General features: G+C 39.7%; 1 protein-coding gene across 1 annotated transcript in view; it reads left to right on the top strand.

Moving 5' to 3' along the window:
* The window catches only part of HECW1 (HECT, C2 and WW domain containing E3 ubiquitin protein ligase 1), a 252394-nt gene that overhangs the window by 191882 nt on the left and 43018 nt on the right, over positions 1-17494 (top strand). Inside the window, exons 12-18 of the mRNA XM_058825358.1 lie at positions 3442-3572; positions 6130-6251; positions 9127-9312; positions 9904-10038; positions 15348-15453; positions 15632-15728; positions 16488-16571. Of these exons, the coding sequence (XP_058681341.1) occupies positions 3442-3572; positions 6130-6251; positions 9127-9312; positions 9904-10038; positions 15348-15453; positions 15632-15728; positions 16488-16571 (861 nt within the window). The remainder of the gene's footprint in view (positions 1-3441; positions 3573-6129; positions 6252-9126; positions 9313-9903; positions 10039-15347; positions 15454-15631; positions 15729-16487; positions 16572-17494) is intronic.

Here is a 17494-nt window from a genome sequence, read left to right as displayed (position 1 = left end):
ATGTAAATATAAAAAAATAAAATAAAAAAAAAAAACAAAAGCAAAACAAAAAAAAACCGTAAGAAAGTGAATGTTTAATGTAGATTCTTTTAAAGGATTTACATGACTTCTCTGCCATTTAGCAGTGGTCTTCAAGAGGGATTTTAGCCATGTCAAAGTTCAGACTATTTGGCTACCACTTTAAAAAGTTATCTGCCACAGAAACCAGAAAGCTGATGTGCAGATAGATCCTTTTTTTTTTTTTACCTTTTTTTTTTTCTTTTTTCTTTTTTTTTTCCCTTTTTTTTTGAGGTTGAGCTCATGGAAGTGCAGAACAATCATGAAAGGAATAAATGTTTATAAGAGTGATTTACCATTCTGTTAGTTAGAGCAGGTTAGTCATTAAACCAGCTATCACAGCAGAAACTGAAGCGTAGGCATCGTCTTTGTGACCTCCTTCCCTCATATTATTCAGTGTTTTCATGTAGGCTGTCTGTCTTGGGTATTATTTGATTATCACTGGTTTGGGTTGGGAATTGAGACTTAATAAGATTGATATTCTTTGAATCTCTCCGTTTTTAGTATTCATATATCCAGTTACAAAGGGAGAAGTATGGAGTTTCAGCAGTGGCAAATCTCTACTTATGCAAGTTCCATTGGAGACTTTGCAGTTTATTAAACATGAAATGTCATGGCTTCTTGGGACTAAGGAAAAAAGCTGGTGATTCTCTCCTCTCTGCAAGGAGCTCTGTTGATTTGGGAAGTTGAATACAAAGATCTTCTATTGTTACTTGTGAACTTTTCCTCAGATACGAATGAAAGGGATTCATACTGAATCTCCTGAGCATTTGCCCTGTGGCAAGTAATTTTTGTAGTTTTAACCTGGCTGTTATAATTTTTAAAGTTATTCTAGTCCTAAATCTAATTTCAGGTATTTCATGTCTCCACATTTCAGGAATGTCAGGATAACTACTTTTCATAGTTATTATCAACACTTCTGAGGATTGGACTTTGTTTTAAGCCTTCATTTCAGAATTCTGTTTTGTTGTGTTTCAAACTTAATGATTTGAAATGTTTTTCAGCAAACACACATGAGAGCCCTTTTAGGTGAGGCAACAGCAAAAATAGACTTGCTGATAGAACTAGCAGCAGCCTGAACTTTTGCTCTAACCTCAAACATAATTGGACTCAACATCACTCCGCAGTTTGAAAAACCTTGGTGACTTTTCTTTAAAACAAATTTAGTTTTTTTTGGCTTCCTGGTTTAATTTGTGTAAGGGAATGGAAAGACCAAAATATTACAAGGAAGCTTGGTATTTCCAGCCCAGCCAAAACCACAAAGCTTTGGAAATTCAGCTTGAAAAAAACCCCATAGCTGTGATTAAACCTAGTCCTGCTTTCCTTCTATGCTCCAAGCTTCCCTTTAGCTGTATGGGCCGCTTGAGAATACAGGGAATGCAAAACAGGAATCCAGGTGCCGGGCAAACACCAAAGAAACATCCTTGCTTCTAATTTTAAAGGCTCTTGCTCATTTTCTGGAGCACTACCTGACTTGCTTACTTGTTGGTCAGGTAGATAACAGCCCTTGTTGTTCAAGCTCTCTTGAAAAGATACTTTGCAGCATATGTATGTCTAGACTTGTCTTTGCATTATTTTGAAAGATAATAATCAACATAAGAAATTACAACCATCATGGTTAGGACAGCCACAGTGTGGTATTTCTTAAGCTCCATTTCTTTGACAAATCACTTTGAAAGGAGACAAATTTCCAGAGGCATTCATTCCCATAACTTTTGCACTTCCAATGTTTTCTCCAATTACTTTGGCATTTTTGGGTATTTATATAAGGTGATTTTATAGTATTGAGATGCAAAAGAAATGCATAGCCTTTTGTTGGCATACAGCTGCTGTTGCTCTTTGAGGTTTGCCAGCGGGGATTTTCTACCATCTAATTAAATTGAAGGTACAGGGTTTTTCTATATGTGTGCTTATATCCCTTGATTATATGAACTTGGGGGATTTTGTGGTTGGTTTTTCCTTTCCTTTCTATTGCATGTGGGTGTTGTAAAATTCCTGCAGTACTGGAATGGAAAGTTCATTCAGTTGCCTGCAGTCAAGTGAATAAAGCTGCAAAATGTAGGTCTAAAACCAGAGGGTTTAAAACTGCAGTAAATTCACGCTGTTGCAAAACCTGCTATCAGAATTTCTTTGTAAAGATGGATGTTTTCTTAAACTATCAAAATATGCACTAAATGTAGCTTTAAATGACTTTGAACAATGGAGGGAGACACATAGCATTGTGAAAGTTTAGTATAAATCTATTAAAATTTTAATTACTTTTTCTTAATTATCTCCAGCCCTTTCGCTTAAGATTGGCTTTCAGTGAGCTACTGGAGATTATGTCTTTTGAGATATCAAAAAGCCAAACCCTAACTCATGTCTTTAATGATCCTGTGTCGCTTTGAGGAACTTACTCATGGCTAACTTCTATTTGGAATAAAGTGTGCATTAACAAATAAAGAGACAGAAAGTAAGTAAAAATCTGTAAGTCGGATCTTGAGCTGAGGAAAGCAAAGAGTGTAAGTCAGAAAAATTAAAGACAAACAATGCTGGATGACATTAAAAGCAGGCAGCAAAGCCATCCTCTTTCAAATACGCACGGAAATGCCATGAAGAAAGAAGGATTAAAAATATCGGGATGGAACAAAAGCTAGTTAAAATAATTAAGAAAGTCTGTTTTCTAGCTTTCCTTTTCTTTCTCTTTCTAGTTCTTTCTTTCTTATTATGCTTTCTTTTTCTTTTCTTCTCTCTTTCTGTATAAAATGCATTTATGATACACATAAGACATGGTCATAATTTGCCAGTAGAACCAAAAAAACATGTTCACCAATTCATCTGTCACTATGAGTGAACAAGTTAAGGAGAATTTGATTTCTGTAGTGTGAATTCATAACACTCCAGGCTATTTGTTCTTCATCAGGAAAAGATGATTTATTTTCAGGATTCAGGATGCACATCCAGTAATTTAATAAGAAAGACTGAAGGTTACCCAATGCATCAGAGGGTTGGTCCTTACTTCATTGGTTATGCTTCCATAAGGCTAAATGAGAGGAGGAACCGTGATCCACCTCTAGTTTTGGGTTCCAGGTGTCCAGATGTTTTAAAGGGAAGTAGCAACATGCAGCCTAAATATGTGTTTAAAGTTCGAGTATTGCTGACTCGGCACCCGCTGTGGCTGTTTGTTAGTCACTGAGAAATGCCAAGTTTGCAGAGTGCTGGCTGGCCCAAGTGTGAGCAGCTGCACCAGCTGCAAGAGAAGGGTCAGCTGTGCTCTTACTCTGTTGTACACAGAAGACGGAAATATTGGGATCATTCAGAAACAGTGCTCATTGTTAAAGCAGAAAGCAACAGAAGGCACCTCTGTTACTAAATCTCATTGTTCCTTTCTATGAATGTATCTAGGTACCAAAACATCCAGCGAACCATTGCAACAGAGAGGACTGAAGATGATGCTGTGGTAAACAACAGGGTGGAGAGAGTTCCCACTGGAGGAGGAAGTGACTCTGAGGCAGAGCCTTCCCAGCCAAGCCCAGGTATGGGGCAGCAAAGCTTCTGAGTGGCATGTTCAGTGCCATTCTGTTCTGGGGAAATCTGCATTTCCAGGGGCAACTGAACTTTTATTATACCAGGTTGAAAAACCTAATTAAAAAAAAAAAAAAAAGGACCTGCAAATACAGTTTTTAGATGTGAAGCTACAAGCACAATGCTGGATACAACAGTTTCTGTTCTTTAACAATTACTAAGACAGACGAACCATTTGAAGCATTTTTACCTTAGTAAACAGCCATTTGAAACTAAAATGAAAGAGACATTTTGCAACTACTAGGTGAATACTATTCACCTACTAGTTGCAAAAATAGTGCTGTCTGCTGTCTTATTTTTGTGGCCATGTGATTTGTAGCGTGGGGCATTTGCAGTTTATTTTTGCTAGGCTTGGCTTCTGCACTGCCACACTAGCCCATGTGATTGCACCTGCAGCAGCCCTGGCATCATGTATGAAATACTTGTGGTTTTTAAAGGTGTGGTTTTGTGATAGCTGTGAGCTGACCTAAGTGTGGGCTGTCACCAAAGAAGGCACAGCTGTCGTTTTGCTCACCACTAATTTCTGTGACAGGACCCCATACCAGAGTTGAGAAGTGAACTGCCTGAAAAATACCCTGGCTTCTTGTCCTTGTCGTTTACAGCCAGATTGGATCTTTCATCTGGCTTGTTAGATAAGGAGACAAGAGTTTTCCTACAAAGCAGAAGAGGAAAATGCGTACTGAAGGCAGGATGGGATGGCAGGGGTCTCTTCTACTCTTTTTGGTGGTAGTCACACTCCTACCAAAGATGTTTTCCCAAAACATTTGGGAAACCACAGTCTTAAATGTTTGTTTCAAGTAGGAAGCACTCAGTCTAGTGCCACTATGCAATTTGAGACCATGCAAAAATAACTCCCTGCTTTGTTAGCACCAGCAAAATGATTGACCAGTTGTCTTCCTTTGGATCACTCTTGCCTCCACCAAACTTTGTGTTCTGTATTGTCTGCCATGAGTAAATCCAACTTCTTGCTATCCTTTTGCCATCCCTCTGTAAATAGGATTGGTAATGGGAAAGAACCAGCACAGTGTCTGCTTGAATTTTCTTAGTTTTCCATGTTGAATAGGAAAAAAATACATAGAGAAATAATAAAATTTTTAACAAGTTTAGAAAAATATTTCAATTTTGCTTGTTTTGATCCATTAGGGTTTTTTAGCTTGAAAATCAATTTTGGCCAAGGATGTTTAACATTTGATGCTCAAGTTTCCTTGCCATCTTTTCTATTGCAATTAAAAAGGGACTTCTACCTACAGTGGATCTTATAAGGAAAACCCAGTTGTCTATGTTAGGGAAGTGGAAATGAGGTAGACATTGAATTATTAGTATTTACAAGTAATGTAGCAATTACTTGTAATAGGTATAATAATTTAGTATCATAGACAATAAAATAGTAATTTAATAGGAGTTACCACCCCTAAGTATTTTGTTCAGTTTATTATTTACCATGCACTCTTTTGTTTTAAGCCCAAAGAGCTAATCAGTGTGATAAATGTTACCATAAGTTATTAGGAAATGGTTTTTGCTATAGATAATTGCTTTGCTTTTGGAAAAAGACATCAATATTGTATAAAATTCCAAGAAGTAGAAGGTCAATGTTGGTGTAAACACATTAGGGAAAGAAAAAGCTGCAGTATTATACATTTGTTATTTGTCTTTTAATTTAAATGAAAAATATCAGAAGGAATACAATTAAGGCACATTAATCCAGGTTGCAAGTCAGTATAAATCAGTTTAACTCCAGAAACTGATCCAGTCTGCAGTTTTCAATTGATAAAATAATGTATGCAGCAAGAAGAAAAAAGTTGTAACTAATAAGAAAAAAAAAAAGTGAATTTTATGTATTCTGTTGATGACATCTGCATCCAATTTTCTTGGACTGCAAATAAAATGTAGTTTTATTTAAAAATGCCAGAACACCATAGCCATAATTCAATGGTAGGAAGAATATTTCTGGTAGCTAAAGAGCATCAAGAGTTTCTACCTCTACAGAGTTACATTCTCAGTGCTCAGTTTTGCTCCTGTGCTTCATTAATTGATACAGATTAAAAATAATGCAATTGTGTTTGATTTTGTTTTCTTTACCATACAAGTCCCCAAAACCTTGTACTTGTCAAAACCAGTGCAATTAAAGTAAAGGGTAATGCTGGATTGGGAGATCAGATTTCTTTAAAATCAGCTGCAGGGGAAAGCAGAATAGACCTGGGTGAACCAAACCATCAGCTGGTGAAAACTGCTGTGGTCACATTATACTTGGGGACAGCAGCAGACTTGACACAGAGTTTCATAAGCTGCAGTTCAGGAAAACATCCAGCTCCTGCACTGCATCACTAAGCATAAGGACATCCATCAGTTTGCTTGTCTTGGGAGTGCCAAGCTAAGTGCATTGGGCAGGTGGTGGCCTTTTTATATCATCACTTCTGCAGCTGTTTCTGAAAGGGTAAATAATAGACTGTGCTTGCCACTACATTAATAAGATTCTGTGTCTTGTTTTTTTGGGGTTTTTCTGTTCAGAGATTAGGAGGGAAGGTTCCCTTTCTCCTGTGAATTCTCAAAAAATCACCTTGTTGCTGCAGTCTCCAGCTGTGAAGTTCATCACCAATCCCGAGTTCTTCACTGTGCTGCATGCAAACTATGTGAGTAACTATGATTTGCTCTCCCACATAACTGATTTTTGAGTCCCAGTTCTGTGTCCCAGACCTGCATGGAGAATGCACAGTGAACCTGAATTGTGTGACTTGGGGCTCAGTTGTCCTTTCTGAGCCCCAGACCAGGTTGGGACACTACAGCCAGGCTGCTCCAAGGAGGCTCTTGCTGAGATTCTGCCTGACATGAAGTGTCCATGGTACAGAGCAGCTCATTAATGTTACCGTCCCAGAACAAGCAGGAACCCTTGGTTTAAGATTGGTTGATTCTGTTGTCTGTTCCTGCAGGCAGTGAAGTTGTTGTCTTTTGCTTCAACATCCTGAGAAATCTTACTCAGATACCACCAAGTCTTACTCAGATATCACCAAGGGAAACGGAGGGAAAAAAATTAACTCTTGCAATTTGCACTCCCACAATGGGGGCAGGCATAACTGAGTGAAAGAAATGCTGACTTGTGTCAGTGTAGCTATTTTGGAAAAAGGACAAATAAAAACAAATTTTCAAAATTCAAATAACTTTTTTTTTTTCCAATAATGAAGTAAAACCACACATTTTCTTGCAAACCTGAAGGGGAGTGGAGAAAATGCAGTATCAGGAGGAAGCAGATAGGGCAGTCCCACAAGGAGATGCAGTCCTAGTTTGCCATATCTGGAATTTAGTTCAACAAGGCATCTAAATGTGACTTCTGACTATTTGGAAAGTCATCCATTTCTGGGTAGCAATGACCTTCCTGTTCAAAAGGAAGAGAAGGTAAAACACTGAGAGTTGCCTCAGCACAGCCTTTTAGCTGACTGCAGACATCAGGTTTTGGCTGTGGCCCTTGGTGGATTGAAGCCAGCCATCCATCTCCAAGCATCTGCCAGAGATTATCACCCATGAGATCCTGACAAGGAAGGGATGTATTAACTCATCTGGCATTCCCTGAACTAGGTTGTGGAGTGCAGATAATTTCTTCCATTAGCAGGGTGATATATGATGATTTATAGCTGGGAGCAATGTAATTTTTGAGCAGCATGGTTTTTGGAAAAATGAGCAACTGATTCCATAGTTGTGTAAAGAACGGCTCACAAGAGACTAAATTACAATTTTATTAGTCACTGAAACTAAAAAAGCAGAAAGAAGCCTTCAGTTTTATCTTACAAACTTGTCTCTGATGTGAGGACCAGAGTAATCTATTAAAACATCTGTCAAATGGTCCTACAGATACCACTTGTACAGGAATAATTGCCCACATAACTTTTGCCTTAACACGAGTGTAATATTTTAACCACAAGCCCCTATTAAAATTTCAAGCTATTAATTATGCCACTGAAGTTGGGATTGGAAAATATTGTCCAGCAGTTAGAATTAAAAGGGAAAAGCTCTCATTTTTCAGATATTTTATTTCCATTAAGAGATAAAACTACATTGCACTCTTTGTTTCCCTAGTGCAGCTTAGAGATATTCAAGCCAGTCATTGATCATACATTAGATCAAAATACAACTTTTGTTGTGTAGTAGGCTGGGATCTTAAAAATCTGTCACCATGAAGCTTTTCTGGGTTATAAGCAGGTCATATCTTCAGGGCAGAGATCATATCTCTGTGATTTCATAACATTTACCAGCCCTTGCCATAATTAGGGACCTTGTGCTACAGGGAGCATTCTCAGTGGTGTCACCACAATAAATCCTTACATAATAAAGATTATACCTGTAGATGTTTTATTGAATTATGGTGGTTAAAGTGCACTAAACACACATAAAAAATTAGAATTCAAAGCTGCTGGGTCAGATTCTCTGGACATATTCCAGGTCTGCACACTGGACCTCACTTTACTTAAGACAGGAGTCCTACAGTGGTCTTTATTACTCTAATGAGTAATCAATCCTTCGGGCTGACCAGCAAACCAAGACACTCATTTTCTCTCTAGTAAAAGGTCAGGAGATTTTTGTGAAGTTTCCTACTCTGTCTTAAGGAGCTTTTTCCCTGAAGTGAAGGATTCAAAGAGTGGCCTGTGAATGGGCCTGTGTGTTGTTAGCATAAGTATTATTTTGTGATGCTCTATCATTGAACACACTGAACAACACATATTGAACAACAAATACAATTCACTGGGCCCCTATTCTGCAATCAGATCAGTTCACTCCCTTGAGCTGCCTCAGGCCACATTCCCCCAGAGGTGTATTTAATGCCCATTGTGAGATACAGCTCGCTGCCTGAGGGGTGGCATTCATTGGACTCATGGAAGTGTCTCCAGCTGAAAGCCTCTACATCATCTACAAGCTTTAGATTTAGTAGTCATCGCAGAAACAAATATTCCATTCCAGGAAACAATTCACATCTTCCAAAAATAGAAAATTAAAAAGTGTCAGTTCCTGTCCTGTGGCTGTATAGTCATCATAAAAAAGGTAGCAAGCTCACATGGAGACATCTGCACTGGGGTCCTCTTAAGTTCATGAGTCCTATCATGCACATCTTGATTTCAATTATAGCAAAAATAGATGTTCACAGCTGTCTTTGCATCTCTCTGGTGCTGCTGAGGCACACAAGCAGTGTTTCTGTCAACCAGTAAAAGCAATGAAGGGGTCAGCTACATGCACCTTGAGTGTGTGATGTTTCAGCTGACCATTTTTGAAGTGCATTAAAAAGGCAGTTCTTACACAAGCTAACTGTGCATAATGTGTGGGATGTTTCACTTTCCAGATTGTATTTTTTAATTCTGCATATGCATGTAAAGTTGTTATTGAAATCAAAACAAAGAGATGGAAGTGTTTCTTGATTCTAACAAGATTTGTTTCAGTCCTTTGGGCATGTGGCCAATGAAATAACCAAATATGTTTTGACATCAGAACTGGGTTTCTTCCCTTCTGTTATCCATCTCACAGAGTGCCTATCGAGTCTTCACCAACAGCACCTGCTTGAAGCACATGATACTGAAGATTCGTAGAGACGCTCGTAATTTTGAGCGGTATCAGCACAACAGAGACCTAGTAAATTTTATCAACATGTTTGCTGATACCCGACTGGAGCTTCCTCGTGGCTGGGAGATAAAAACTGACCAACAGGGCAAGGTAAGAATGCCAACAAAACTAATCACTTGTTTAACACAGTGCATCAGACTTCATGATTATTAAAAGTTCCTTCCTTCTTGACTCAAAATCAGTGAAGATTTGGTTTAAACTACACAAGCAGCAAGGAGAGTTCTTTTAGAAGCAGGAAAAAAGCTTCAAAGTTTCAAAGCATTTCTGGCTTTCTGTAGGATATTGTACCAAAGCAAGGCAGCATTGGACTGACAACAAAGTTTGAGCCAGAGTAGATCTGTTGTGACTGCAAAATTTGACTCGGTGTCTCTACCTTGAATTAAGCTTTGCTGACTGACGTCTGGATCCACCAAATATGTTAAAGCAGCATTTCCCAATAACATTTTTCTCTCCTGTCTTGTGTACATCATGACCATTACACGAGATTTTGGTCTGCACAGCTTCAGATATTTTCTAAGAGCTATTCTAGCTTTGAGTAGGCCAGTTGAGTCCTGTTGTTGCAGGTGCCTTCCATGGACTATACTTATCCAAGGTTGCCAGTGGTTTTCCTGCTGTGTTCCCACAATACCATCGCAGGGTTGTCAGTCTTATTAAAGAAACCATTGTTCCTTTGTGTTTCAGTCTTTCTTTGTTGACCACAACAGCCGTGCTACCACCTTCATAGATCCCAGGATCCCGCTGCAGAATGGGCGTCTCCCAAATCACCTGACTCACCGGCAACATCTCCAGCGGCTCCGTAGCTACAGCGCTGGAGAGGTAACTGTGCTCATATCAACTCAGGAACTTCTGACAGCAGTCTTCTCTAGAATTATAAGAACTTCTTTTATTTTAAAAGCATTGAAACAGACTGTCTTGCAAATGTCTATCTTCCAAAGACAATAAGTGATTCCTTTTTTTTTTTGTATTTCTGAAGGGTTTATTTCAGAGCTTGCTGGTTTATATCTTGATGGTTTTCAGAATAAAATAATAAACAAGAAAGCATAACTGAAGTGATGACAGAATAGATTTTAAAAGAAGAATCCATATTTGGCATCCTGCTTTGCTTTACTTAAGTTATTCATTAATTTTTTTATAGTCTGATACCTCATATGTTTCTTCATTCCCCACTGTGACACTGTGCTCTGAAAAGATAGACTCCCTGGAAGTAGTGCAGTAATGTATGCTGAGGTTTGCTTTCCCAGCTTTCAGTCACATTAAATATTTTTCCTGTATATCATGGAGATGATTTTTGTCACTGAGGGCCATAGACAGGATTGAAAGAAGCATAAATACTGTGTTTGCATTGTGAATTTAAGTAGGAAAAAGTACCAGCAATCAGATTCTTCATACAGTTAAACATTTGTAAAGATTGTTGCTGAATAGAACTGGACGTGAACTACGGTGAAAGGATCTTCCTCTTCCACAAAAATATCCAGAGAAATGCTTGTGAAATTAGCATCAAAATTTATTGCAGCAGGACCAGTCTGAGTACCTCTCACAGCCAGGTGGGTTGGGATTAGGAGCTAAACAGGGTGTCAGGTCTGTTCTTCAGGACCAAAGGCAAACCAGGCATGAGTAGCTTGGGCATGTTCTCTCCATCTTGGGTGAATGCAGCTCCATATTTTCTGAAGATAGAAGTGTATCAATGGATCTGTTTCAGTCATATCTTCCTACCAGCTTAGCAACTTCCCTCTGTCAGCAGCCCTCAGTTTAGTTTTGCTGCTGTGATTGAATTACTGGCATGACTGTGGTTTGGTTGCCACCTGCACCCTGATTCTTGCTTGGGCCTGTGCTTGCCTGAGGCTTCCTTGCAAATTTGCCGTGTCAGGGACAGAAACAGCCCTGAACAACTCGGATGACCTCGCCCAAAAATACACTTGGTTTTGCAAGCACTGGCAAGGCTGGCAAGGAGCAATATGCAATAAACCCCAAAAAAGCCAGTAAAGGGTAGGAAATCAAAAGTATTGAATACTTTTGAGTAATGATTATCTAGGGAAATGAAAAACTGTTCTTTGAGGCCACTGCTCTGGCATGATCAGCCAATGAAATAGTCACCTCCCAGTCTTGGTGGCCCAGGTCCCACAGTGCTTCTACGCCCTTGTCATAGCCAAACGTCTTTGTTGTAGTCAAGTAGCTTCCCATGTGGAAGTGTCTGCTGCTGCACTGGAAGGACTCCCATTGATTTCCAAGGACTTTGGATTGGTGCCTAAAAGTGCCTCATTTACAAGTGTAAAATATTCAAACCTTTGCAGCTCAATCCATTTATTAAGAGCCTCATGTTCCATGCCATTTTCTCCAAGTGCATTGGGATGCTCTTTGGCCTATAAATCATGTCTGTAGCCTCACATGTGGGGCTTTGTCCTGGCCATGTGTCAGCTCTCTGCAATCTTGCTGTTTCTTTGCTGAGCAGATGGTGTGGCCTCTGGAAGCTGTCACCAGGACAGAAGGACTACGAAGGACAGCTCACCAGTTTTCAGTGTTATTTGCATGTGTCAAAGGAGCTTGAAGGACATCAGAATAGTGAAGTTGTGGTTGCCAGAGAGGGCACAGAAAAGAGCCAGGGTAATGAAATAAAGGGCCTCTGCAAAAACTTCCACTGTGTAGATTACTGATATTAAATGGTACTATATATTATATATTAATTTGAAAAAAATGCTACAAGTTCTTTATTAAGCACTTATTTAAGGGTTATCCATCTTGGTTGTTGCTACTCTTTGTTACCTGATTTTTGGAAGAAAAGTTCAGGTAGCTACAGTGGCCATCAGTAACTAAAGTGTAGGTCACCAAGTGATTCATTTCCTTCTGCCACTTCTATAAACAGAACAGTTTGTAAGCACTTTCCATTCCCTCTAAAGGACTTCCCATCTGCAGTGAAAGTCAACATCCATGATTACAGGGTAGAGATTTTAAAGACAGCAAGAGGAAGGAAGAAGGCATCCGCAAGGGAGAGGCAGGAGGTGCAGAGAAGGTGCTGGAATATGGCAGTATATACATCTCCTTACCAACCCAAACCACAGCAAGCAAGTAGAAGGATTCAAATGGACCTCTGAAATCCAGTGGCAATATAAAACCCAGGAAAAGGTATTACATCTTGAAAGGCTCATCTGGTAGTTTGGACTCTCCACTCTGGTTGCAACATCCCAGTATCAATATCAAAGCTGTTAAAACCTGACATAAATCTGTCAATTACTCTGCACTACATGAACCAGGTCACAAAATCATTAGAGGAGTCACTCTTTATTTTTTATTAGAGAATAATGAGCTAATCAAAATTAAATTGTTCAATTAGAAAGTTAAAGTAGACAAGACGATTGTGACTGAACACTAAATTGGAGCAATAAATTGTTTTCTATTAGCTAAGAGTGGGAAGAAAATTGTGAGCAAAATGGAAGTTAATTAGAGGGCTGGGAATTTTCCCATTGTGTTGCCAGGGAAAAATTGTTTGGAGGTGTAAATGTGCAAAGACCAAACACAGCATGAGCAATGCCTAGGGATGGTGATGAAGAGAATTACATCACCAGTTTATTGAGGTGTGTACCCAACTGGATTCTTACAATGTCTAGATGACTTTAGCTCTTAAACCAGAACTGGAAAGATGGGAAGAGGGGAGCAAACGTTTCTTTTCACAGGCACTATACACATTTCCTTCCAAAATTCTTGCTCCAGGAGAAATCTGTCCAGGCACTGGAAAGCTGAAAAAAGGAATGATAACAAGAGCAAGAGGAGGATCCAGGCCCAGGCTGGGCAGAAGTACCATGCAGTTCCCAAGTGATGAGCAAATAACACCTGGTGCTAATTTTTATGGGAGATACATGTTTAACTCCTCTGTTACTCCTCCCTTTCCCCTTTCTGTCTTCTGGTCAGTAAAATTATGTGTAGCAACAAGGCCTTAGGATTTGTCTTTGTCAAGGATGAGTCAGCAATCACCTTTTAAAACAGGCTCACCCACCATCTGCATTCCCTTGCAAGTCTGTTCTACAAGGACCTGAGGAATAGGCATCGTCACCTGAACTCCAGGGCCCCCTGGGAGTGAAGAAGCTGAGCCAACAAAGCCTTAGCAGCCTCCCACACATCCTGCCTAGTACAGCTGGTCCTGGGGCAGCGTCTGATCCTGGCCATGCTGCCAACAGACAGCCCAGGAAATGGCTGCTCTACATGCCCACTGTGGCACCTCTTGCACCCTTGCAAGGTTCTGCCTTGTGCCATAGCATAGAGTGAATGCTGGAAAGGCCATCATTTACTGGGGTGGATGCCTGGGGCACAGGGGAAAAGCTGCCTAAGCCTGATCTAAACTTTCCTTGTGAGGTGGCCTGTGGCGGTGTGAGGAGGAGACAAAGGCAGTGAAAGGGTACAAGTGAAATCCTAACTGGATTATGAAGCGAAACATTCACCATGCACTTGCACAGCAGTTTTGTGTTTTAAATGACAGTGTGTTTGATTAGAATAGTTACGATTTTTCATTGTTTAACCTGTGTGTTGACACGTATCAAATGCATTGACTGGTATCTTATTATGTGTAAACATTTTAAGCTTTATGGGTTCCAAAAGGCAGCTTGCCAGGCACATTTAGCTTCCCAGTTTGTGTGTATATCCAGTTGGAAGACTTGGCTTTTGGCTGTACCACTGAAAATGGGTTGGCACCATTTGCTTGGATGCAGAGCTAAGCATTTAAAATATTGAAGTTGGGGCAATTTCTTCCTGAAGTAGTTGCCAAATGCTATAATTTGTGCAGCGAGAAAGGAGCAGCTGTTAGCCCAGTGGAGTGGCAGTTGGAGTTCCTAGTGTATCTTGTCCTGATACAGCCTCACACTGTAGTCACAAGACAGGGGGGAGTGTCTTTAAACTGAAAGAGGGTAAGTTGAGATCAGTTATTAGAAATAATTCTTTACTGTGAGGGTGGTGAAGCACTGGAACAGATTGCCCAGAGCAGCTGTGGATGCTCCATGCCTGGAAGTGTTTTAAGACCAGTTGGAGGAAGCCCTAGTAACCTGGTCTAGTCCCTGCCTGGAAGGTGTCCCTGCCTCTAGCAAGGGTGTTGCAATTAGATGATCTTTAAGGTCCCTTCCAACCCAAACCCATTCTATGATTCCTCTCTTGGCCTCACTGTAGCCATATTCTGGAGGAAAACATGAGAGACAGGTGGGTTCCCCTCAACTTTCACAAGTCTCCAAAAGGTTACCCAGCAAGTAATGCCTTAGTGCAAACATTGCCAAATGTCATTGTTTGCCTTTTAATATCTTCATACTGAAGTGTCTTCTCACCTTTTAGGAAATCTGCCTTTCTGACACGATTCCTTTCACTAGATAGTGTATTTGGAACAGTGGCTTTCTTTGAGTGCCTCAGTTAAGGGGCAGTGAAAAATTTCCTTCTTACTACTCACTTTATCAGGTCTTTGGAAATTGTTCTTATTTCCAGTGTATACAATTCAATTTCTGGTTATGCAAGTTAGGCAGCCTTTTGGGATGATACAGCCTTTTTCTGTGCTGTGATCTACATAGATATGCCTTCCTCATGTTATTTCCACTATTAAATCTCCCTTCAATAACACTGCGTGAACATTCCAGCATTGTGGGTTTTTTCTCATTTCAAAAACATTGCTGTAAAAACCTTGAAATAATGCAGTTATGCTAAAACAATACATGTTTGACACTACAGAGTATGTAGTGTGATACTACAGAGTAAAAACCTTGAAGTAATGCAGTTATGCTAAAACAATACATGTTTGGTACTACAGAGTAGAGAGATTTAGGTACTATAGAGATTTTATTTTCACTGAACCAGAGATATCCATCACTGCAATACCTACATTAACATGCATTTACTTCTGGATTCCAGTGCCTTCAGCACTGAGGGGGTGTGATAGCTCTGGATAATGGTGTACCTTCATTTGGAAGCACAGAATTACTTGCCTTTTTTAAGTTGACTGGAGTATAAAGCTGTAATTTTCATGCATGCTTTCTGCCCTTCGGTCAGCATCATGGACTATTCTGAAGGTTGCAGAAGTAAAAATGGCAAATCTTTTAACTGACTGATGAGCTACTGGTGGTCAGTTTTGATCATTCTTTTCCTTTTCTCTGATGTTGTAGGCCTCTGAAGTCTCTCGAAACAGAGGAGTTACTCTGTTGGCCAGACCAGGCAATAGTCTCGTAACAGCTATTCGAAACCAGCACCATCACGAGGCATTACCTCTGGGTAAGCCAAGTTGGTTTTTTAATTCTCAAAACTCACAAAGGTGGGGTTTAGGACATCTCATCAGCTGTGTGCTGCACTGCCTCATGTTGCTCTGTGCCTCACTGGCAGTGCGGTGTTCCCCTACAGAGTTCTGGTGACGCGGCAAATAAAGCCTCTGGTTTGATTTTACCTTTTCCAGCTTACAATGACAAGATTGTTGCATTTCTACGCCAACCCAACATTTTTGAGATGCTGCAGGAGCGTCAGCCCAGCTTGGCCAGAAACCATGCACTCAGGTACTGCTTTTTGCCAGACTGCAGGTGTTAAGCAAACTCCTAGGATGCAAAGTCCATCTTTCATGGACCTTGATTACAAGGTTCCAGAGCACATCCTTGAGATAAAATATTTTGACTTAATACTAGAATAAAAATATTTGGACAATGCAATGCTTTAGAAACACACTGATAGGCTGGGGTGTAGATGCTTATCCTCCATGATGCTAATCTGATGATAGGATCCTCTCCTATGTTTTCCAGTTTTTATTAACAAAAGGTATGATTTTACACATGCAACACATACTACACTGTATAACCTCTGTGTGATTAATTCATATCAATATATGTTAGAGTGTTATTTCTCAGATGGAACTGACAGAGGGAAAGGAAGGGATATTACTGCAAATTCTGTTAACAAAAGGTGCTATGTTAGTTGTAGGCTTACACAAAAAAACCTGAACTTGGTGACCTGACATATACATATGAAACTGGAGGACTAAGAGTCACTCTGTTCCCTAAAATAGGGAATAAAATCTCTTTCTTTTGGATCCGTAAACTGAGTGATGGAGACAGAATTTTTTTATGAGTTTGTTTGGAAGATTAGAAAATGAATCAGGCATATAGGATGTTTGCCATTTTTTATAAGGAGATAAACAGAAACTGGCAAAATACCAAAGAATAAATACTCCATGCATGACTCAAGCTGTGATAACAGCACGGTTTTTTCTTGTTTTGGTTTTTTTTTTTCTTCTCCTCTCCATGATGTCACTTATGTTTCAGGGAGAAGATCCATTACATTCGGACAGAGGGTACACATGGGCTTGAAAAGTTGTCGTGTGATGCAGATTTAGTAATTCTGCTGAGGTAATCAATTTGATCAATAGCATAATGTCTTTACTTACAGTACCAGAGAAACTATCTGGCTCTTTCTCAGCATAATTGAAAAGATTTTGTTAAATCAGGTCATACTGATAGCCATCCAAAATGATTCAGCCAGAGTCAATCTGTCAATTTGTACTTCCTGGAAGGCAGCCTCCATCAGTGCAGTAAATCCAGCCTGCTCAGTCAATATGGCTATTACCATCAAGTAGCAGATAAAAAAGAATCAGGTCAAAATGTGTCCTTTTAATGGAAAAATATCTTGTTTTTTAAAGAAAGAAAAAACAAAAAAGAGAGGGGAAAAATCCCTTTTTTCACTATTATAATGTAACTGCTCATGAAGCTGATAATTTTACTGCAGCAGTGCTGCCACACATGCATGAAACCTCAATGTCCAGTGCAGTGGGCATTGTCTGGGTAATGAAGATAAGGCTTCAGTTTGTACTGGAACCAGAGAGCTTGGTCTTTAGGCCCTGCTTCTCTTCAGTGCAGCTAAGTTATTTTATTGTCTTGATCTGAGATGGGAAATGTTGCATTACCCCTGTGGGGTTGGTGTGCTGTAATAGCACTGCCTAATGCAAGAAGTTTACAGCTTATTCCTATCATTTCAATTCAAGCAGTCAGAGCACTGAACTACATGAAAATGGCCCGAGTAAAACAGCCTGGGAGACAGAGTGTGCATCTTTGCTTCTCTCTGCTAATGTGTTGAAGGTGCTCCTGTTTCCTATGTAGCCTCATGTCTTTGCTCTCCATCAGTGATTGAGCTATCATGTTAGCATGAAACATCTACTAAAATTCATTTTGTTCTTCATTGCTAGTGACCAGGCTGTCTTTGGGAAGCCTATGGATTTTTTTAATCCATGAGCTCAGAGATGCACCCAAACATCTGACACAATGAACTTGCACCA

The sequence above is a fragment of the Ammospiza caudacuta genome, chromosome 1 (assembly GCF_027887145.1).
Source record: "Ammospiza caudacuta isolate bAmmCau1 chromosome 1, bAmmCau1.pri, whole genome shotgun sequence".
Lineage (NCBI taxonomy): Eukaryota > Metazoa > Chordata > Aves > Passeriformes > Passerellidae > Ammospiza > Ammospiza caudacuta.
The sequence above is the reverse complement of the archived record's forward strand: the minus strand, read 5'-3'. Positions and strand labels throughout refer to the sequence as shown.